Here is a 23,502-nt window from a genome sequence, read left to right on the forward strand (position 1 = left end):
CCTCCTTTTAGAATAGGTTATAGTTATAATTAACAACAGTCTCTACCCCTTCCTGTATCACTATACAAAATGCCAATGATTAGAGTGTGACCATACTTAGACATAAATTATCTGACCACTCAGTATAAAAACTCTTTCTTAAACTTGTTTGTTTTCATTTTCACTTAAAATTTAATATCAGTCCAAGTATTGGGCGTGTCTTTTAGAAAGTGTGTTATAAACTTTGGTTTGAATGGCCGTAGAAAGTTAATTAGTATTGGAGCCTCTTCACCTACAAGAAATCAGACATCTTAAACAACCCTTGAGCTCAGGGTACTTGAGGTTGGTCATATTACTTTCTTTCTGAGGTGTTTGATTACTAAATCTATACAAGTTTTCAAGTGTCACTGATTTATTTCTATGTTAAATTCAGCCAAGAGTGTGTAAAGTTTTGGCATGAATAATATTTTGGACTAGGATTTCCTGTAGGATTTTGGGAATTAGGACTGTTAAACATTTGGCAGCCATAGTAAAGGTCTGTTTTTTTATACGTACATTTTCATTTCTGGAATAGAAAAAATGTTAAGTGATGGACATGTTAAAAAATTCTGTGATTTTCTTTAAATGTGTTTTTTTTTTTTAGTATTGCAGGATCAATTCAGGAGGTATATACTGTACCCAACAAGCGTTCTAAAAGTTTTAATTAAATTTGTATCTCAAATAACTGTACATTGAATCCTGTCTAAACTGAAACCCTTTGGTTTATGTAAGACAGGTTTACCAAGATTCAAAGTACATTTAAATTGATGTGAATGAACCTTTAAAAGAGTCTGGTTTAGAGAGGTTTTCAGATAATTCAGGGCTCAGTTTGGACAGTTCTCAATGTATACTTTTCTTCATGTATGTAGTGTCTTTTCTTACGTAGTGACCTAAATTCTATGTTTAATATGTATACAAACTCATATCCTGTTGATAAGTCAAGAGTTTTTTTCTTGTTAGACCCTTGTATACAAGTAAACAAATCCGTTTAGGGATTTAATCAGCCTGTAATAGATATACATGTATTGTTACTGGGGGATCTCTACTAATATCTGAAGTATATCCTTTTTTTTTGTGCTTATTGACAATCTGGGTAAGTTGTTTAAGAGGAAGTCTTTCTATCACAATAAGTGGTGATCATTTGAAAATTTCCTGCAACTGAATCATTGTATCAAGATTTGCTCCCAAATTTAAAACTATATGTAAATGTTTTTGAAGTACTGAGATGATTGATTTGATGGTCAGGGTATGACTGAATTACAGGACTAGTAATTTCTTCATGGTGGATTGTTAGTCAGCTTCTCTCATAGTTTTCTAGTTATTGCTAACCCATTTCTAGAATCTCATTTAAAACCAGCTGCCCAAAATTTTGTGTACAGTTTGAAAAGATAGGTGTTCATTGGCTTGTTTCCAGTCCTCTTCAGAAATAGGTAATTTGTACCCAACAGAAAGTCCAACTTACATTGAGGTTGAATATATTAACCATTTTATGTCAAAATATGACAAACCTATGTGCTTGTAAAATTCCTAGTTATGATATAATTTGATACATAGTAATACATATACTTCCACATGACCAATATTTAATGAAATTCAGGACGAGGACAGCTGCACCCATTTGCAAATTTGACTGAAAGTCTTTTTTGTACTCAAGTTGCTTTTCAGCCAGATGAAGATGTCTAGCAATGGGTTCTATAGACTGAGTACTATTATGCAGCTTCTTTTCAAACTGAGCCTTAACCACTAATTGTAAATGACGAGTGAGGTGTCACAATTCTTGTTTTTTATGTCCCTTTTAAAGGAATTGATGTATTGTATGGTATCAAGACCCTAACGTCATTGTTGTAATTGACAATCGTGTTGTGGTCTAAAACCTATCAGTATGTGAATTTTATGTAAGTTAAGACCATGATATTATCATAAAAGGACCTTGAAAAAGCCACAGTTGTAGTCAAAAGGATGTAGTTTTATTTTGTTGACAGTAAAAAAACTTGAATAGGTGCAGTTACAGTAAACCAAATACATTATTATAGTGGTAACCATCTCATGAATAATTGAAAACATTATGAATAAATGATTGTTGACATGTGAAATGCATTACTTAAGTGTGAAATGGAAATGTTACATGTGACTTCACAAAAGGTAGTAACATAGATTACAAGAAGACCAGATAATTTGATGGGGAATAATTAACAGACTGAGATGGTGAATATGTTATTGATTAGAGAATCCTGTTTGTGGGGGGGGGATAATTAACAGACTGAGATGGTGAATTTGTCATTGATTAGAGAATCCTGTTTGTGGGGGGGATAATTAACAGACTGAGATGGTGAATTTGTCATTGATTAGAGAATCCTGTTTTTGGGGGGGATAATTAACAGACTGAGATGGTGAATATGTCATTGATTAGAGAATCCTGTTTGGGGGGGGGAATAATTAACAGACTGAAATGGTGAATTTGTCATTGATTAGAGAATCCTGTTTGGGGGGGGGGGTGATAATTAACAGACTGAGATGGTGAATTTGTCATTGATTAGAGAATCCTGTTTGTGGGGGGTGATAATTAACAGACTGAGATGGTGAATTTGTCATTGATTAGAGAATCCTGTTTGGGGGGTGATAATTAACAGACTGAGATGGTGAATTTGTCATTGATTAGAGAATCCTGTTTGTGGGGGGGGGGTGATAATTAACAGACTGAGATGGTGAATTTGTCATTGATTAGAGAATCCTGTTTGTGGGGGGTGATAATTAACAGACTGAGATGGTGAATTTGTCATTGATTAGAGAATCCTGTTTGGGGGGTGATAATTAACAGACTGAGATGGTGAATTTGTCATTGATTAAAGAATCCTGTTTGGGGGGGGGATAATTAACAGACTGAGATGGTGAATTTGTCATTGATTAGAGAATCCTGTTTGGGGGGTGATAATTAACAGACTGAGATGGTGAATTTGTCATTGATTAGAGAATCCTGTTTGTGGGGGGGGGGGTGAAAATAAAAATACTGTGAGGGTGAATTTTACATTGTTTAGATAATCCGTTTTGTGGGGGGGGGGTGATAAGTAACAGACTGAGATGGTGAATTTGTCATTGATTAGAGAATACTGTTTGTGGGGGGGATAATTAACAGACTGAGATGGTGAATTTGTCATTGATTAGAGAATCCTGTTTGTGGGGGGTGATAATTAACAGACTGAGATGGTGAATTTGTCATTGATTAGAGAATCCTGTTTGTGGGGGGTGATAATTAACAGACTGAAATGGTGAATTTGTCATTGATTAGAGAATCCTGTTTGGGGGGGGGGGGTGATAATTAACAGACTGAGATGGTGAATTTGTCATTGATTAGAGAATCCTGTTTGGGGGGTGATAATTAACAGACTGAAATGGTGAATTTGTCATTTATTAGAGAATCCTGTTTGGGGGGGGGGTGATAATTAACAGACTGAGATGGTGAATTTGTCATTGATTAGAGAATCCTGTTTGTGGGGGGGGGGGGGTGATAATTAACAGACTGAGATGGTGAATTTGTCATTGATTAGAGAATCCTGTTTGTGGGGGGGGGTGATAATTAACAGACTGAGATGGTGAATTTGTCATTGATTAGAGAATCCTGTTTGGGGGGGGGGGTGATAATTAACAGACTGAGATGGTGAATTTGTCATTGATTAGAGAATCCTGTTTGGGGGGGGGGGGTGATAATTAACAGACTGAGATGGTGAATTTGTCATTGATTAGAGAATCCTGTTTGTGGGGGGTGATAATTAACAGACTGAGATGGTAAATTTGTCTTTGATTAGAGAATCCTGTTTGTGGGGGGGTGGGTGATTAACAGACTGAGATGGTGAATTTGTCATTGATTAGAGAATCCTGTTTGTGGGGGGGGGGTTGATAATTAACAGACTGAGATTGTGAATTTGTCATTGATTAGAGACTCCTGTTTGGGGGGGGGGGTGATTAACAGACTGAGATGGTGAATTTGTCATTGATTAGAGAATCCTGTTTGGGGGGGGATAATTAACAGACTGAGATGGTGAATTTGTCATTGATTAGAGAATCCTGTTTGTGGGGGGGGGGTTGATAATTAACAGACTGAGATGGTGAATTTGTCATTGATTAGAGAATCCTGTTTGTGAGGGGGTGATAATTAACAGACTGAGATGGTGAATTTGTCATTGATTAGAGAATCCTGTTTGGGGGGTGATAATTAACAGACTGAAATGGTGAATTTGTCATTGATTAGAGAATCCTGTTTGTGGGGGGGGGGGTGATAATTAACAGACTGAGATGGTGAATTTGTCATTGATTAGAGAATCCTGTTTGTGGGGGGGGTGATAATTAACAGACTGAGATGGTGAATTTGTCATTGATTAGAGAATCCTGTTTGTGGGGGGGGGGTGATAATTAACAGACTGAGATGGTGAATTTGTCATTGATTAGAGAATCCTGTTTGGGGGGGGGGTGATAATTAACAGACTGAGATGGTGAATTTGTCATTGATTAGAGAATCCTGTTTGTGGGGGGTGATAATTAACAGACTGAGATGGTAAATTTGTCTTTGATTAGAGAATCCTGTTTGTGGGGGGGTGGGTGATTAACAGACTGAGATGGTGAATTTGTCATTGATTAGAGAATCCTGTTTGTGGGGGGGGTTGATAATTAACAGACTGAGATGGTGAATTTGTCATTGATTAGAGAATCCTGTTTGGGGGGGGGGGGTGATTAACAGACTGAGATGGTGAATTTGTCATTGATTAGAGAATCCTGTTTGGGGGGGATAATTAACAGACTGAGATGGTGAATTTGTCATTGATTAGAGAATCCTGTTTGTGGGGGGGGTTGATAATTAACAGACTGAGATGGTGAATTTGTCATTGATTAGAGAATCCTGTTTGTGAGGGGGTGATAATTAACAGACTGAGATGGTGAATTTGTCATTGATTAGAGAATCCTGTTTGGGGGGTGATAATTAACAGACTGAAATGGTGAATTTGTCATTGATTAGAGAATCCTGTTTGTGGGGGGGGGTGATAATTAACAGACTGAGATGGTGAATTTGTCATTGATTAGAGAATCCTGTTTGTGGGGGGGGGGGGTGATAATTAACAGACTGAGATGGTGAATTTGTCATTGATTAGAGAATCCTGTTTGTGGGGGGGGGGATAATTAACAAACTGAGATGGTGAATATGTCATTGATTAAAGAATTCTGTTTGGGGTGATAATTAACAGACTGAGATGGTGAATATGTCATTGATTAAAGAATCCTGTTTGGCTCTTCAAAGGCTTTAAAGTATTGTGAAAAGGTTCATTGTAGTTGAATCAGAATTGTTTTTTCCCATTTGAGTTCTTCTTTAAGTATGTCTGATATGCCTGCATGTACTTCTTTGATGGATACTACTTCTAGCTTTAATGACCTCAGTGTGAAATAGAATGTTACTGGAATACAAACCAGAACTTTTATTCTACACTGATCAGCATACTGCATTGAAAACTAAGTTAAGTGTAAATTGTATAAAAATTGAAATAAAATCTGATTTATTGAAGCAAAAAATATGTAAGTAGGTTTTTTTTCTGGTCTGATTACTTTCTGTTTTATGTATAGCCTTCCTATGAATGAACAGTCTGTCACAGTTCCAGTTCAGTTCAGTGATGCATCTTTATTTAAATCCAAATCAGTTCGATCGATATCATTTTTCGTTGGATTTTAAAATAAACCACAAGTTAGTAGAATTTGTGCTTTTCTTCATTTAAATGGAGAAAAAGGTAAATCACACATAGCATCATACACTTCATTTGTTGAACATGTGGCCAAGGTGGTGGTGGTAAGTTTTCATTTTTGAAATTTGATTAGTTTAAGGTCTTTAGATTTGTAGCTGAGGCACGTCATATAAACATTATAGTTTTATGTGGTGGAACAAATGGGATGATCTGTTTTTAATTATAGCAGTATAAACACACATTTTACTCACACCAGATGATCTTATACAGAAATATATCCATATCATAACAATATCATAGCTTAATATTTGTCTTCTATGTGATCTGCCTCATTAAGAAGGAGAATTAATTAGAAGTGACCAAAAGAATAATTTATAGGTGATAAAACTCACACAGGTTAGTAACAGGAACTAGAAGATTAGGACTGATTAGTGGTATGTGGATATTAGGGGTAAAACACTGTAAAAACAGGCAAAGAGAGGCTTGTGAACGACAGTCTGAACATCCAAGATAATTGTTATTGTTGCTTGTTGTAGAGTGGATTATTGCTGCTCTTTGTACCTTTTTCTAGTTTTTGTGGACTTAAAATTCTCTAGCTTTTACAAAGGTATGTCTTCAATAACAACTATAGTGTAACAAAAAGACATGAAGCTCAAGAATTTACTGTGTTATGTTAAATATTGTGTGTTTGTAACCAGGTTTTTCACTCATTTTTCTTCTATAACACTCATTTTTTTACTTTCTTAAAAATATAGAATGTAATAATTCATACGATAGTGTACTACACCCTAATTAATTAGTGATATAATTATGTAATTAACATTTAATCTTTAAGATGAGCCTTCCATTAGTAATAACTGTCATTTCATGCCAGGACAATATTAGACTATCTATCATACTTGTAGCATGAAGACATTTGTTTTTACTGTCTGGGTCTTTTAAAGTCACGATTTGTGCAGTTCTTAACAGAACTGAATGATGGTTGGATATGAAATAAGACATAACAATTGACTATCTGTAACTTTAATTTATATCAGGATATGAAAATGATATCATTCTATAAATTAAATACTAATGATACAACATGAAAAGTTTCATACGGAAAATCTTAGTAGACTCAGTAGTAATAGAGAGCTACATTGACTTTTAGACTGGCCTTTGCTGTGCCTGAAATTTACATGATAATTTAGTGTTTAGGTCAAGCCAATAAGTTTGCCTGAAGTTTGAGTAGGTGGGGGGGTCATGGTTTTAATCACCAAAGGTTTTGAAATTTGCAGTTACTGCATTAATATCTGGTATTGCAATCAATCAATCAATCAATCAGTAGGGATAACATCATATTGTAATTAGGTACAGTTACAGTACGTCGTCATATGACCATTTTTTTTTAAATGTATGCAACTGCAAATTTCTATTAAGTGCTGTTTGAAGTATTACCTAACAAAATCAACATTGTCTCATATTGTGTGACTAACTTTACCAACATTACACAGGATGTAGTACATCTTAACCAAGTTATGAAGTAGATATTTTATAAAATTGTTAGCCGAATTATAACCTCTTTTGTTTAAGGTAAGCAGTTCGTAAATGAAGCTAGGGAGGTTCAGTTTTATTCTGACCATGTAAGATTTAGGGCCTGAGTTTTAAATGGCTAAGCTTTGTGAATACATGTACTTATGTTTGACAAGAAAGGAGTTTTTATTTTCCATTTGAAAGAAATTAAGTCATTTTACTATGTTTTTATTTCCTGACAATATTTCTTGTTTTTGTTCACGACTGATGGGTGCCATAGTCCTCAGTATAGTTAAGTATAATTTTCATGTAAGGGTGATGGTTACAGGCTTTATCTGATCTGCCATATTTCTCTAAACTCAATTATTGAGAGAATTTTTCAAATTAAATGTTGTTGTGGACTTGAAGCATCATTTCGGTTCTGTTGTATTTTCAAGCAGCAACAATAAGCCCAACCAGTGCTATTTTTGGGGTATGAGTATTTTTCTCCTTGAAACTGACCATTAAACTTTTGTATTAGATAGAGATGATGCTTTTATATCATTTTAAAGCTTAGTACATTTGTTTAAACATATTTCATTGTAAAATTTGCAAAGGATCAGACAAGCTTTTTACCACCTTACCTTGTCTTCTCTCTTAGTACATTGTATATATATAACAGTGTTCGTTCCAGTAAATTGCAGAAGGATTAAGCAGGGGGTTATTTTCAGAATAAAGGGGGTCAATATGGCAGTATAATATGGGATCATTAATAGATAACTAGAGAGATTCAACCTACAAATAAGTTAATGTCAGGTTTGTATACATTTTATAGTTTCATTTTCAATGAGAGGTAACAGAGGTATATACTCTTCAAATGGACAAAAGAATTAGTATTTGTTGTCTATTTATTATGACATTCTCTTGATTCAAATTGTTACTTATTTTGATGTGACAGCTCCACTTAGAATTTTTCTGTTCTTTTCGGGGTCATATCCAACCTGGCCCAGGCCTACAGTCATTCCATTTCCATTTTACTCAACATTCTCTAGTTTCCTCACCTATGTCTGTTTTCAGCCAGTCAGCTCATGTGAGAGTTACTGGGTGTCTTGGGAAACGAACTTGTCCCATGCACACCGCCTGCAGTTTCCCTAAGTATTTTGACCCAAAAATTTTTTACAAATTTTTGTTTCTCATGTTTAGTAGGAAACAGTCAAAGCTATTGGCACTTTAAAATGACAGAGACATATTTGAACACAGAGTAGAAAAAATTTCAGGAAATTCATACATAGCTCTACAGAATACTGTGCGTCCACTGGGTCCACATGCCACACTTTTTGTGCTCCATGCATAAAATATCCGTGCCAATGGGCGCAAGGGTGCGATCTTGAATGAACACTGTTAAAATATTTTTTATGATTCTGCCTTTATAGATGTTCACTAGCTTGTTTGTTGTTCACATAGAATCAGTATACTGATGCATTATTTCAAGCAGAATTTAACCTGCCTGTCAACTGATTCAAGTAAAGTGTCAACTTACAAGTCGCATGACAACTTACAAGTCACATGTCAACTTACAAGTCACGTTTCACTTAAAAGTCATGGTGTCCAATATCAAGAGCAAAATTTTGCTAATTAGGGAGCATCCTTCTTTAAATAAACTAAATTCTAAGTATGCATCTTTAGAAGAACCCTATTGCATCATTAAGCTTCTGTACAGTTCATTAAACACTATGGCTTTATAATTATTTAACATCATATTGCAACTGAATCTAACAGAGAAAATGAGCCATTTGTCAGCAAATTTATTATCTTAGTGTTATGGCTTTAAATACTATTGGCTTTTGCAATAGTTGTAACAACATGGGGTTGACTCTTTGTGAAGTTATTTCAAAGGCAATTGAAGTGTTAGGAGTAAGTTAGAGCTTGAAAGTATATATGTATCTAGGCCAAGCAATTATCCTTTATCAATCATAAGATCTGAGGGGAACTGAAAAAAAAATTCAGGTTGAAACTGAGCTGCACCACACAAAAAGGGTATGCTTAATATCTATTGTTTAATTTAATGTTTTTGGATGCTCTCTCCAATTGATTTAGTCTATCTATGTTACATAAGTTACTTACATGCAGACAGCAAAAAACAAAACAAAAAACTATGCTTTTTTGTGTGGAGTGTCACTTGAATTTACATGTGTTCATGCATATTATGGAACAGTTAGGATTAATTTTGATTCTTTAAGTGACAAAGTTGACGTAATCTGAGGAAACAACTTTACATAGAAGGAAGTTATCTACGTGGACACAAGGACTTAATTATCCTTAGAAAATTCTTGTTAGCTTAAGCACTTCCATAGGACTGTCTCAATTTCAAAAGTTTTAATTTGATAACTGTATTTTAGTGTTTGATGTTCAAAGCTAACAACTCAGGTTCTTTATATGAATTTCTCAATGACTATTTTGTCACTGACAAACCTAATACTATGCAAGGTTCTAAGAGCTTGAACAATTCTTGAATTACAAAGTTTCAACACCTAGATCTGTACACTAACCACTTCATCATGATGTTTGTCTCTCCACATTTATTGTTAACATTTGATAATATCCTATTGCTGTATTTTTGTGGGAATATTTTTACAGCAAATTCTACAAAATTTTAATTTTTTTATTTAAAATTGGTTTGTCATACCAGTATTCATTAACTCAAAGCTTTCCTTCTTGATTTAATTGCCGAGGGCATCAAAATAGAAAAGAAAGATTCTTTTACTGAAAACAATATAAGGAATGTGGTTTTTAGGATAAAACATACTTTTTGCTGTTGGAGTGCAATTCATACCCAATACTTTGCAACAGAAAACCAGCCAGATATCAAACATTGACCCTTGACACTATATTAGCTGACTCTCTACCAAGTAAAAAGAACAAGAGTATCCTTGAGGGATCAAATTTTCAGTAAGGAGTTCAGTTGGTTTTGGCATCAGCCCCTGGTCCCATAAATAAATAAATCTCAAATAGAGGATGACCATTATTTACAAATCAGATTGCTTGAAATGAAGATTTTTTACAGTGACGGATCCAGAGGGTGTGGGTGCAATGGGTTGACACCCCACCTTTTTATTGGAATCTTTGTCATTATCATGTGTAAAATTGACAAAAAGGGCAAACAATGTCCTAGCAACTCCCTTTTCTGAGAAATCCCGGCTGGCACCCCTCCTTTTAAAAGTTCCCAGATCCATAACCACAGTTATGCAAATAACTCGTCCCTTTTGATTCACAATAGAGTCTTCGAAGGTAATACAAGGAAACATTGATTTGCTTTAAAAGATGTTCAGTTTGTACAGATTTTAGGTAGAAAATAGGCAAATACGACGTCCAAGAAATGTTCTGAAATTTTGCATGTGGAAAGATCAACTCGATTGCAATCATACGACAGAAAAAAATGACATTGTATCGGATTTCATTTTCTAAGTACATAAATTTGAAATATACAGGTACAAGTATAGTGATGAAAATCCAAAGTATCAGAAGGAATCTGGTTTCTTGTTTCTCAGGGTTTGATTAAGACTGTATGGTACTTGTACATTGTTGATCCTTATCTTTCATGCTCACTTACTTCATAATGATGGACAATGAAAATTAATATACTTTTGTCATAACATCATTAATCAAGTGCTCTTGGATTGTTGTCTGGACTTTTTGCCTTAAATGTACTATTTTTGTGGTAAATGATATTTGTGTTATCTGAGTTTTGCAATTAAAATGTAATCTTGAATGGATTGCAGGCATAAAAGAAAAATATTAATTTTACATTCTATCATTTTTTATCCTTTTCTATTTAAAACTCCCATTGATTAAGTCTTTGTGTTTATAAAGCAGTGTTTTATTGACTTGCAAGAACAGTCACAATGACTCTTTTGTGTGGAGGTGAAAAACTGCTTAGGGCAAGACAAAATGCATGATTTGATTTTTCTGATGGTTTATGATAAAGCTTGTGTAAAATCCATCTTTAATTCAATTGACTATGTAAAACTCAATAACCTTCTTCTTATTTATTTGTACCTTCTGTATTTTTCAGTGGCTGAGAAATTTAAATAACTTTTGACACATGTCAATGAGGGATGGTTTCAGATAAATTTAAAAAAGGGCATTTTGAAGGGTTCTAACACAAACTTAATGTAAATGTGTTAGATGTCGTAGGATGGGGTTTTCAGGGGTTACTGGTAGTTTGGGGTCATTGTATGCAATATTAGCTTTTGATTGTCATGGAAATTTATTTGTAAAATGGAATAAAGGATGTGGCTGTTTGAGCTTCCTTTCCTGGTATTTGTGGTAGAAAAAAAGAAGTTCATAATAGTAAGTTTGAAAAGAAAAACATGAATAACTTGATAAATTGTGAAGTTAAAATCCACTTAAAATAATATTTCTTATGTATTTCTGACTCATTAATTTTTGGACAGAATCATAAATATTGCTCAAATGGGGAGATAACTCTTCATTTTTTAATGTTGGTACACCTGTTTGTAAAATGGAGTAGTGGTTAATTTACATTGAACATGGTATTTAAATGACAGTAATTTACACATTTAAACCACACTAAAAGAGTTGAGAAGGGGAAAAAATATGGTAAAAGTTGGCATGTTAACTGGATTTAAAATTTACCGTTCTTTGAATGTACAGTGACTTGCAAGTATTTTAAATATTTTCTTCTTTTTCAAGTGTGATAATGTTTAGATTCATAGTTTTTATTTCTTTCTATTTTCAGACAACTATCAATGAGTGAGTATAGTATATGCGGTGTAGCCAGAATGTTCGGATGGTGTGACTACTATAGGTGGATATAAAAATGATCAGATTCATCTTACTACGGGTAGACAGTGGGACTTAAAGAGGAATGAAAATGGCAGTGTTCCAGGATTGGTGGATTCAGTCCCCTTGCAGTAGAGTTTTACTGGTTGTATGTGTTTTGCAACACTTTTTCCTGGTGCTGAATTCGATTGTTGCATTATCTTATCCTGTTAATTCATACAGAGTAGAAACAACTTTCTTGAAAGACAACAGCAGTGAAAATGGTTCCATCATTCATTTCATTTATGATAGAGATCTGAATTCATTTTATGTTGGTGGTACAAATCGAATCTTCAAGCTTAGCTCTTCTCTAGAAATTCAACAAGAGTTAATCACAGGTCCAAAGTTAGACAGCATTCACTGTGAACCAGACTCATCTAATTGTGAATATGCTAAGGAATTAACAGATAATTACAACAAAATATTGCTCATCCAACAACCAGTGAATGGAAATGGCCATATTATTGTTTGTGGAAGTTTGTTTCAAGGATACTGTGAGTTCCGTGATTTACACAATATAAGTAGGACTATTAGTGCCAATGTGGAAAACAAAAAAGTAGTAGCAAATGAGAAAAAGGCTTCAACTGTTGGTATTCTAGTTAGAATTGGCCTAAGTGAGCATGTCATTTACATTGGAACATCATTTCCAATAGCATTCGTCTGTGAGAGTGATGAATATAGTAAGTTTCGTAGAAGTAGTGTTCCAAGTTTGAGTATGAGAAAGTTATCAATGGATGATGCCTTTGATTTGTATAATTCTCAGCTTGTAAGTCTTAGCAAAGTGTCTTCATCCTTGAAGGTTCATGATGATATGTTGGAAAAGTATACCATTGATTATAAATCAGCATTTTCTGTTGGAAATTACACCTTTTTTTTATCGATTCAACCTTCACGTACTTGTCAAAATGTACAAAGTGGCCCTCCTGTATCCGAATCAAAGATATCCTCAACATGCATTTCTGATACACTTTTTTATTCTTATGTGGATATTCCATTGAAGTGTGGAAATAGTATCGTCTACAACTTGATTCAAGCTGGAAAAACCTTGGTTCCTGGATTAAATTTACAAGAAAAAATGCTATTAAGTGATACAAAGGAAAAACACATTGTAGTTGGAATTTTCCATAAAATTGTCAGTGCAAATCAGGTTGATTCAGCTATTTGTATTTATTCTATCTCTGAAATTCAACGCAAAATGCAGGAAAATATCAACCTCTGTATGAATGGGAACAGATCAGTAAGGGGGGATGATAAATTTGAACATGGTGCAAAATGTGATTCAGTAAGTATAAACTATATTTTTGTTTGGAGTGGCAGATCCAGGGGGTTCAGATTAAAGAACCCTTACCCTGTTGTTGGAATTCATGTTTTTTGAGGTAAGACTTATAGCCCCCTCTCTGTATCTGCCACTGGTATTTATTTCCACTTTGAAACCTTCATTTTCAAGAGGATTTTGAGTTATATTCCTGATTGTCGTATTTTTTGCAAATTAGATATAAAAAATGAAATACATATCTATTCTGCAATTTGTTTATTATCAAAATTAATTATGTTAATTATGAAAGGGTATAAAGATCTGAAGGGCTAAACAAAATTCTGTTGCCAATTTTGAAGTTTATAGGAAGTAATATTTGTGAATTTTCAGAATGTTATATTAACTTCTCAGATGTGTAGCATCTAAATCTTGATTGGTATGGCTGGGGTAATGAACACATATTTGAACTTGTTTTTCTTATTTACTGAGTAAAATATCTTTTTTTTTTTTTTTTGTTCTTTTATTTATTTTGACAAAAATTATAGGTACTCTGCCAGCTGTACCTGTCGAACCAGCTGCTATGCCCCTGCTTTTTTACTGGATTGGGAATTTTTGTATGGAAAGAAGAAATTTTCTAATATTCTGCAGCACTCTTTGTACTACAATTGTACTTCTACATTCCAATTGTACATGTTACTATGTACTGTATCAATATTTGCACTTGTATTGAATTTTTTTGGCAACAATCTTAGACATGAATTTTTTTATCCAAAGATCTTCTAAAAGGTAATCTCAATTTAAAGTAAAAGGTGTATAGTGCATGAAAATAAATTTTAATAAATGATTTCTTAAAATTCCTTACTCATCAATCAGCTAGCTTGAAATTTGATAGAGAAAAATTAATGATTTTAGGAAAATTATTATGAAACATGGCCTAAGACAAACACTGATTATAATATATGTTAGACTCTCATTTAAGAAAGGAACTCCTTGAGTGGCATTTCAAAGTTTAATTTTACAGCAGAAAAATCTCAGACTCAATTTTTCAAATACATGAAGGTAAAATGAAACTTAGTTCACAACAGCCTGTATACATCCATCAGAGTGAGAATTATTGACAATGTCCTTCATTGTAAAAAAAAAAATGTATTTGTATTTCATCTTTTTTAGTCTGGTGTAATTGGAGCAAATCACGCATCTCTATGCAACGTCTTTATATCAAGTTATGGAAGGGTTGAAGGTATTCTTCCTGCTGTATCCAAGCCTGCTATTGTCTTCCCAAACACAACATTGACTTCCATTACATTAACCACAACTACCAACTTTACACTTGCTTTTCTTGGTACTGCAAATGGGCTTATGAAAAAGGTAAAAGTAATAGATAAAATAAGACATTTTTTATTTTTTTCCTTTGCCGGAAAACTTTTGAATTAATGGGATTGTATTATGTTGTGGTGCTTTCATTGTTGTTATATTCATCCTCAGTATTAGCATGGTCATCATCCTCAGTATTAGCATGGTCATCATCCTCATTCATAGACATTTGGTTTCTTCACAGTTAATAGTCCTTGAAAATCATTTTATGGATCTTATTATACAAAAGTCAGGTTGGGATTTTGGAGGTTATGACTATCAGCGTTTGGGTAAAAGGGTGTAATATAAGTGGCAGAACACAAACCTTTTACTAGTTTATACTAGTTTATACACAATAACTTGAGCGATCTCTATGAAATTATACTATAAATATCAAGCTATCAGAACAATACCAATATCTATATTTGTAACATGATGTTAAACCATATCACAAAAATATTTGGGTCTGACACTCTTAGGGAATCACACTGTCATTGTTCGTGTCAGCATCCGCAGCTCTGACACTCTTAGGGAATCACACTGTCATTGTTGGTGTCAGCATCCACAGTGGCTACATTTTTAGATGCCTTTTTTATTTGTAGACATTCGATGTATAGGCAGTTACATAAGTAAGATTCTTTGTAAGAATCATGCAAATTCTGTAATATGTGATACACCCCAAAAAAGGCTACACATTTTAATTTTTTGTAATCGAGATGCTTTATAGGTCTATATGATGAAATGAATAATTTTTCATTCCAGTCTGTCTGCTCTTAGTAGATAATTCACATTGAAAATCCAACAGTTTCTGTTGTATTTTAGTGTCATTTACAGAGTTATCTCCCTTAATTTTGAATTCTGCAGTGCATTCTATATAATTTTTATCTCTTATGAACAAGGGTTATATGAAAAGCCACATGTTAATTTATGTTTACTTATGAATTTTAAACAAAATATCAAATATAAAAATATGTAGGCTTTCCAACCATGTATCACATTTTGCATATTATCTGGAGTGCTAGTGTCATGTCAACTATGGACATTCATACTACAGCAGCAAGTTAAAAAAAACAAAGACAGAACTAAAACAAAAAACAAAAAAAAACATTGAGCGGTTTCATTATGAATAGGCAATAACAGTGAACAGACTTGATATAAAATTGATCTACGGATGACGCTTAGAACTGTGGGGAAAAATTCCAGGCTGTGCTGAGTATTTTCACTAGTTTGAGCTTTGAGCTAAATTACTATATCAAAGTTTTTGTCAAGTCAGTGCACTGTTATTGTCTTTATACTGCAACAAAATTTTGAAAGAAATGTGACTTATTTGAAGTAAATGACATTATTTGTGACATCACAACAAAAAAATTATATTCATTCAGTGACCATACATAAACCACTTGTAAATATATGGTCAATGCATTTTGACTGTTCAAATAGAACAGTTGCAGTAAAAATAGTTTTATTAGATACTTTCACATGTTAAAGAAACAACAAAAAAGATGGTTAGATAAGGTTCTAGATATTGACCTGTTTGATAGACCATTTAAGTAGCAGTCTTTGTAAAGATCAGACAGGAGGTGCTTCATGCATATCAAAAACCCACCAAATTCAGTTTTATTTCTTGTTCAGAAACTGTTACTGATCACACTACCAGTCTTAGTTTTTCATTTAGTTGCTTCTTAAAAATTATATGGATTGTACATGAAATTAGCACTTTGCAAGAGTTATCATTCTTCATTTTGTTTGATTTTGTTGATTTTAGTGCTAGATAAATGTATGATTTTCTCAAAAGTGCAGATCTGAATAAAGAAATAATTATTGCTGTGTGAAAATATAGCATATGTAGACTGAAAAAGCATTATTTGTTGGTGGGTTTTTCTACACTATGAATTTCTTAACCATTGGCAGTGTCTGAATTTTATGTGGACTGGTACTTAAAAAGACTATGAGTAAATCAAGAAACAGTGAAGAATTTTCTTAAAATGAAATAGGCTTACTGCATGTTAGATAATTTTCTAGGTATACAAATGACATCACTTATTTCTTCTTTCTAGATTGTATTAGAAGAGAAATCATTAGCTAAAGAGTATGATACTGATCTTGTCATTGACAAAGGATATCCAATTAACCAGGATACTATTTATGACGTGGAACATAGGAAACTCTATCTTACCAGTTCAAGATTGGTATGTCAATGTTTGGCATTTACAAAATGTTCAATAAAAGAGAAAAAGAAACTGGCTACAGCACATACAATGATTATGTTCAGTGGATAGATTTGGTCAAATGACAATCACCTAATAAATGTTTCCTAGGTAATTGACTACACAATTGATAAAGAGCTTGAAACCTTCATTAAATATCTATTGTATCATCTACCTATAGTGGGAATACTAGTTCATTTAGTGATTGTCATTTAATCATTGGAAGACGACATTTATCCCTTAACATGATCATTAAATGTGCTGTAAATCTGCATATTGTAAGAAGAGGACTGATATTGTTTTTCGATAAAATATTCTTCTGAATGAATTAACTGCAGTTTCTCATTTTTTTCTCTGTATAAAACAAATTGACAATGGTTCAAGGAAGATAACTATTGCAATAAAATCAGTAACTAAAAATGAACTTGCGTCTGTAGAAAAAGTAAAACTACAAGCATGAGAGTGTATATAATATTGTCAAGTGCTGAGAGAAAGAAAGAGTAAGAAATACACTCAATAAAATTAACTTATTGATACAAATACATTTGGAAAATAATGGAAAAAAAACAATGAATCTTTGTGCACACACAAATGTATTATTTTCACACTCAGTAAATAAGCATAATTGATGAATGAATGTGTTTGTTCTTTGTGGAAACGTCATGAATAATAATGCATATGATTTTAGTGGTAAGGGAAGTTTTATTTCTTAGCCATTAAAGTTACAGGTTTATAGCTGATCTCTGTTATCTTACTTTTTGTAGGTTGCCAAAGTACCAGTTGAGAATTGTGGGCAATATAAGAATTGTTCCACATGTTTGGGAAGTATGGATCCATTCTGTGGATGGTGTACATTAGAAAATAGGTAGAGATAATTAAAAAATATCATGATAATTCAATTTCACAAATTGTAATGGAACTTGTTTTTTATCAATAAACACATGGGATCCTCTCTATCTCAGGAAAATTTCTAACAATAATAGGAATAAGGGGCTGAAACAGGAGCAAAATTAAACTTTTTCTAGATTGTGGACAATAACAAGTAAATGTTAATGCATCTCATTGAAATTGTATCAAAAAGTGCCACACTACCAAAGGGAAGCCTGATAAGACTCTCGGGATTGTGACTTAAACCATTTTTTAATTAAGGGCCAAAAAGCAAGCATTTTTCTAATATCTGGACAATGACTTGACTGTAAGTGAAAGGATATCTTTAATATTATAGCACATGGTGATGTACAATTAAAAGAAGGCTTGGATTGATTTTGGGTGTGGTGACTGGAACTGTTGAGGAATAAGGGGCATAAGATTCTTTTCAATTTTTTTACTGTGTCAAATATTGAGTCACATTCTAAATACAGAGCAGTATCAAGCTTAAATGCCCCAACAGTTCAGGGTTCAACCTCTATGGTCATAACAAGATGCCCCCACCTAGCATTTCATAAGCATATTGAACTTAGCCATTTTTTCACTTTATAATGTAGATGGTACCTACTTAGTGTAATCTGTAAAAGTATTTACCAATACATTGTATTATTATTGTAGTATTTATACACAAATTGAAGATGTGTACTTTATGTTATGGAGAAATTTGAGTATTTTATTTGTTTATTATTAAGCATATTGAACTTAGCATTTTTTTTCAGTACACATGTATATGGTATCTTAAGTATATTACTTTATATTGCTTTAGGAAATTTTAAACTGATAATTTGTTTTTTTTCTCTCCACATTTTTCTTGAGGAAAAAGATAGGGCTCCAGGTTCCTTCAGATCTGCCACTGGTATTAGACACCATTAAGACTGATCCTTATTTCTAAGGGTTTACCATCAGTAGATATATTTTACTTCAGTCAGAATCATTTTCTTCTGCAGGTGTACTTTAAAATCAGAATGTTCTTTATCAACCCAGAATGTAGATAGATGGAAAATTTTAACAGACTGTACAGCAATAAATGACATCTCTCCACCAGATGCTTCTACATCACAGAATGTCATCGTAAGTTTATCAGCTAGTTTATTGTTTTTTAATCTTCTAAAATTGCAAAAAAATTAGTTACTACAGATGACAATGTTATGTCAAATTAACTACTAATATGACATTGTCAATGAACAGAATAACTTCTGTTTTAACTGTCTCAACAGAACATGACATCTTGTCCAATCAGACTTCCTGCCATAAATAGCAGAGATTTCTTACTTTTGAGACAAGACTATTCCTTGTTTCCTTTACTCACCTGTGGGTTAAAACATGCCACATATATAATGACAGATATCTTATAAGTACTAATGAGTACTATTGAGAATGGCATTCTGAATAAGCATATAGATCACAAAATTATTTCAATTATGAAAAATAGATTTAAACACTAGAAAAACCCAAAAATATTTAATTTTGAAACCTTCAGGTATGATTTGAATGTCTTTTCAATCAGCAGAGCTTCAGAAGATATTTAAGCTTTTGTTGGCACTTAAGTTTCCTTGTTGGCCATTCATAAACTGCACAAGGGAGAACAATTTACTGTATATATGAAATATCTTTATTGATATAATTATTTTCATTGCTGAGCTTTATAAAAAGCAAACTTGCTGCATTACAAAAAATGTCAATCCTATTGTAAGGAACAGTGAATTATAACTTTATTTTTAGACCTCATTGTCATTTTGTCTGTTATTTTTCAAAGATATTTGTTTAATATTTTCAGTTGTATCTGTCCATCATAGATTTACCCAGGGAAACAAACTATAGCTGTGTATTTGACTTTGGTGTAGTGAAACCCTCTACAAAAGGCACCCCATGGAACTTTGGAATTAGTTGTCCTACACCTAATATATCAGATTTAGATATTACCTTTGGCCCAACAGGTAAAGTGCTCTGTCAATGCGAGACTCATAAGAGTAGTCAAGGATGTTAAAAATCCCTTAGTAGTGGTAAAGTGCCCAGTCATAAAAATTATTCATTAGCAAGTTCAAATTACAGTAAAATAGTTAATTTCATCAAATAGAGTTGGTCTGTCCTTGATTAAATGACCATTACCTAATGAAAAGTTAGTCATATTGCTTGCTGTAAATGTTTGGTTTCCTTTAATTGCTTTCTTCGGTTTAGATTAAGTATCGACGTAAATAAAAGTTTAGTTCTTACAGAGCATATATATGTTGATATATAGTTAGTCTTCCCTCTTTTGTCACTTAATGTAAAACAAGTTCTCCTTCCATCTGTCCATCTCTCATGACCTTACATCCTCTCATGACCTTGCGTCTTTGTGACCACTTTTAAAACAGTCAATATGGATTTTGACAAAACTTTGTATAGGCTAAATTATAACACCAATCTTTAAACTTTTTTGACTTAGTCAAAAGAGTTACCTGTGACTAATACATGAGGCAAGGATGAAGGTAATACTTGGTATTTAGGGGTAATCAATTTACTTTTTCACAAATGGACAGTTGACAAATGTTTTAGAATACTGAATCATAATCATGTATTCACAATCCAGAATTGAATTGTGCGACTGTGATGGTTGATTATCATCATGATCTTAACCTTGTTCTGGGATAAACCCTCAGAACATTTGAACTTTGCCAATGAGAATTTAAGAGTTAAAACTTTGAAATTTTAGTATGGCACTAATACCCCAGTCAATAGTAAAAAAACTGTTGAAAGGGTAAACAGAACAATCTCGACCTTTTGGAGAAATAAGTAAAATGTTACAATTGATTTACTTTGGAAACTAAATACTGAAATGTAATAATAAATTTTCTTGCATGAAATGACAATAAATAATCTTCATTTTTCTTTTTTTGTAGGCAGTAGAAATACAACCCTACATATAAGATCAGAAGAAACTGGACAGTTATTTGTTTCTAGATATTTTACTTTCTATGACTGTGCTAGTTTTACAAGGTATGATGTTTCTGAATTTGCATTATATATACGAACATATTACAAGTGTTCACAAGAGCAATATATCATTATTGTAATCTGCAACAAATAATTCACTTCAGTACAAACGATTTACCCCCAATAAAATATCACAGAAGAAGTAACAATATAGAGATAGGTGACATCAAAGAAGAAAAGGATGATGTTAACTGTCCCCCCCCCTCAAAAAAAAAAATCATGCCATGATTTATTAATATGTATCAGTCCTGCTTCCATTCATCTCTTATGCATTAACATCTTTGTGACCACTTAACAATCAACATCCTTTAATAGATTTTGGCAAAACTTTGTATAAGCTATTTGGAACTCTATTGACCCCTGCATGATGGAAGTCACTTGAAGTTTGATGTATTTACTTTGTAAGCTTGCTCACTGCACAGTATTTTCTGTCTTTCACAGACAATAATCAATGTCAATTTTACTCAAAGAGAGGATGCTATGGTGTCATATGGTCTTTTGTTTACATTTTTACCTCTCATTTCAACGTGACTAATCTCTTCTATTTATAGCTGCACCTCCTGTACTGACAACAAATTTTCCTGTGACTGGTGTGTCTATGAGAATAAGTGTACCTTCCGACTCAACCCATGCTCAAACATCACTGTCTTCAGTAGAAATGTATGTATACAAAATCTATACAAATATTTACAACTATATGTATGTGTTGTGTAGTCAAAAAAGTTGTTGCACATATGTATACACTTGTACTAGTAGTCATTGATGTGAGTGTGTGTCATGTTGGTGTTCTGTGTTATAGGCCAGACAAATTGTGTGTATCTGGTTGTAAGACCATGAGATGGACTTATCTTTGTTACAATGGAATATATATTTAGATGTCACTTTCTATAATATTGTCAATGAACTACAGGTTTTACGATTGAAGGTCTTAGATCCAGATGGTTTCATATAGCCTTTAATATATGGATAACATGATACTAACTTTAACTGGGATACAACAAGGGCAACCAGATTTATAACAATACCTTTATGATGTTAGTTATTTGTTTAATTGGTTTAGTCTTTAGTCATTACATGAATGTTAATGTCTTATTCCATGAAACTAATTTAACTATACACAACTAATTTCCAGTAGATAGTGTAGATTCTGATCATAGAATTATCAGAGATTCTTAAAAATCAGGATCCAGATGATTTTTGTCACTTCATTTATTGTGAAAAAAATAAAACATACTGAAATACTTTCAACAACTGAAATTTATTAAAGTTATCTCCCTTTCACTAAGAACAAACTTACATATTTCAGGAACTAATACTTTAATTTCATAGTAAAAGATTTTAAATCTCTCCAGGTAGTGTATTTACTGAGTCAGCACTTGGATCTGTGAATTGGTCAGTTTAGGCACATACTATGACAATATTTAGGGTATAATGTTGGTCTTTTCTTGATTAAACGACAGTAATTTGATGAATTTCCTTTGATAGTGTACTGGAATTGACATAGACATGGATATTTAAACTTTCCTTTTAAATCTTTGATGAAAAAATGTTTAGATATCCTAAATTGTCCATTTCACTACCAAAGGCAGTTCATCAGGTGATTTTCATTTAATCAAAGAAAAGCCAACTCTATTTCCTGAACATCATTATTGTATGTGCTATAATATGGCGATATAAATAAATATGTTCACATTTGATGATGTGTATTTCAAACTCTGACAGGTTGGAAAGAACGACACCGCTAATATAACAGATGTAAGTTACTGCATTATAGAGCGTACTGTATATGCACTCAGGGACTAGGTGTTATATCTTACAAATTGTCCATTTCATAATGTACACTTGTCTATTACAATATGAAATGAACACTTTATGTAGGAATGTCTTGTTGAAAGTTTTTACAACAGTTACTTTTATTTTACTTATTCATTAAAATCAAGCATGAATTTCATGATTTATTTGATTTGCATATAAGATTTAACCTATATATTCCTAAAATTTGACCTAATTTTGGCTGCTAAGTTATATTTTATTATGCTTGCTACATTGAGGATAGATATTGTTATGCTTTGTATATATGCTTCTGTTATTTTGTATGCTTTTTATATATGTAAGCTTTTATGCTATAGAATGACTTACTGTATATCAGGTTATTTTATACATAGCTAAGTACATGGTCATTACTTCCAAAAGGCAAAAAATCTTCCATGCCGTATAGTTTAATTTCAAAATTAACACACATTTGGAAAGGCAAAGAACTTTCGTTTATCATATCATGGACAAAGTTTTGTTATGTGACTGTGATGTCTCGACATTCTTTTTTTTTATTATCATATTATAGTTGATTTTTTTTATATTAAAATTAAATCATAAGGAATGACTGTTATATTTTTTAGGTCTATTTAAGACAACCTCAATACTTATGGTGCGCACTATCTACATAGGTTATTTAGTTTGCAGCACATGATTGAGATCATCTTTTTTTTCATAGACTGAAAATAAAATATAGTCATTGTTTAAATAAAATCATTATTGATTTTGAAAAGACCATGAAATATTTGTATGGAGTCTATTTCATTTAGAGTAATAATAAGACAAGTGCTAGCATCACCTGATATACAGTACATCATTTATAGTATAAATTTCTCAAGTAAGATCATTTCATATGACTGTTAAAGACCCAAAGACTTATTTATACTAAAATTTATTTTAT

At 32.8% G+C, this 23,502-nt stretch overlaps 1 protein-coding gene across 1 annotated transcript in view; it reads left to right on the plus strand.

Annotated features, from left to right (window-relative positions):
• LOC148627365 (plexin-A4-like) overlaps positions 1-23,502 on the plus strand; it is a 119,614-nt gene that overhangs the window by 70,387 nt on the left and 25,725 nt on the right. The window contains exons 3-11 of the mRNA XM_088571795.1: positions 11,992-13,356; positions 14,500-14,697; positions 16,740-16,871; positions 17,654-17,754; positions 18,764-18,887; positions 19,594-19,753; positions 20,696-20,792; positions 21,341-21,449; positions 22,512-22,544. Coding sequence (XP_088427921.1) covers positions 12,121-13,356; positions 14,500-14,697; positions 16,740-16,871; positions 17,654-17,754; positions 18,764-18,887; positions 19,594-19,753; positions 20,696-20,792; positions 21,341-21,449; positions 22,512-22,544 — 2,190 coding nt within the window. The 5' untranslated portion in view covers positions 11,992-12,120. The remainder of the gene's footprint in view (positions 1-11,991; positions 13,357-14,499; positions 14,698-16,739; positions 16,872-17,653; positions 17,755-18,763; positions 18,888-19,593; positions 19,754-20,695; positions 20,793-21,340; positions 21,450-22,511; positions 22,545-23,502) is intronic.

Source organism: Perna viridis, chromosome 1, assembly GCF_037379345.1.
Source record: "Perna viridis isolate PV_CMFRI_1.1 ecotype Kerala chromosome 1, ASM3737934v1, whole genome shotgun sequence".
Taxonomy (NCBI): Eukaryota; Metazoa; Mollusca; class Bivalvia; order Mytilida; family Mytilidae; genus Perna; species Perna viridis.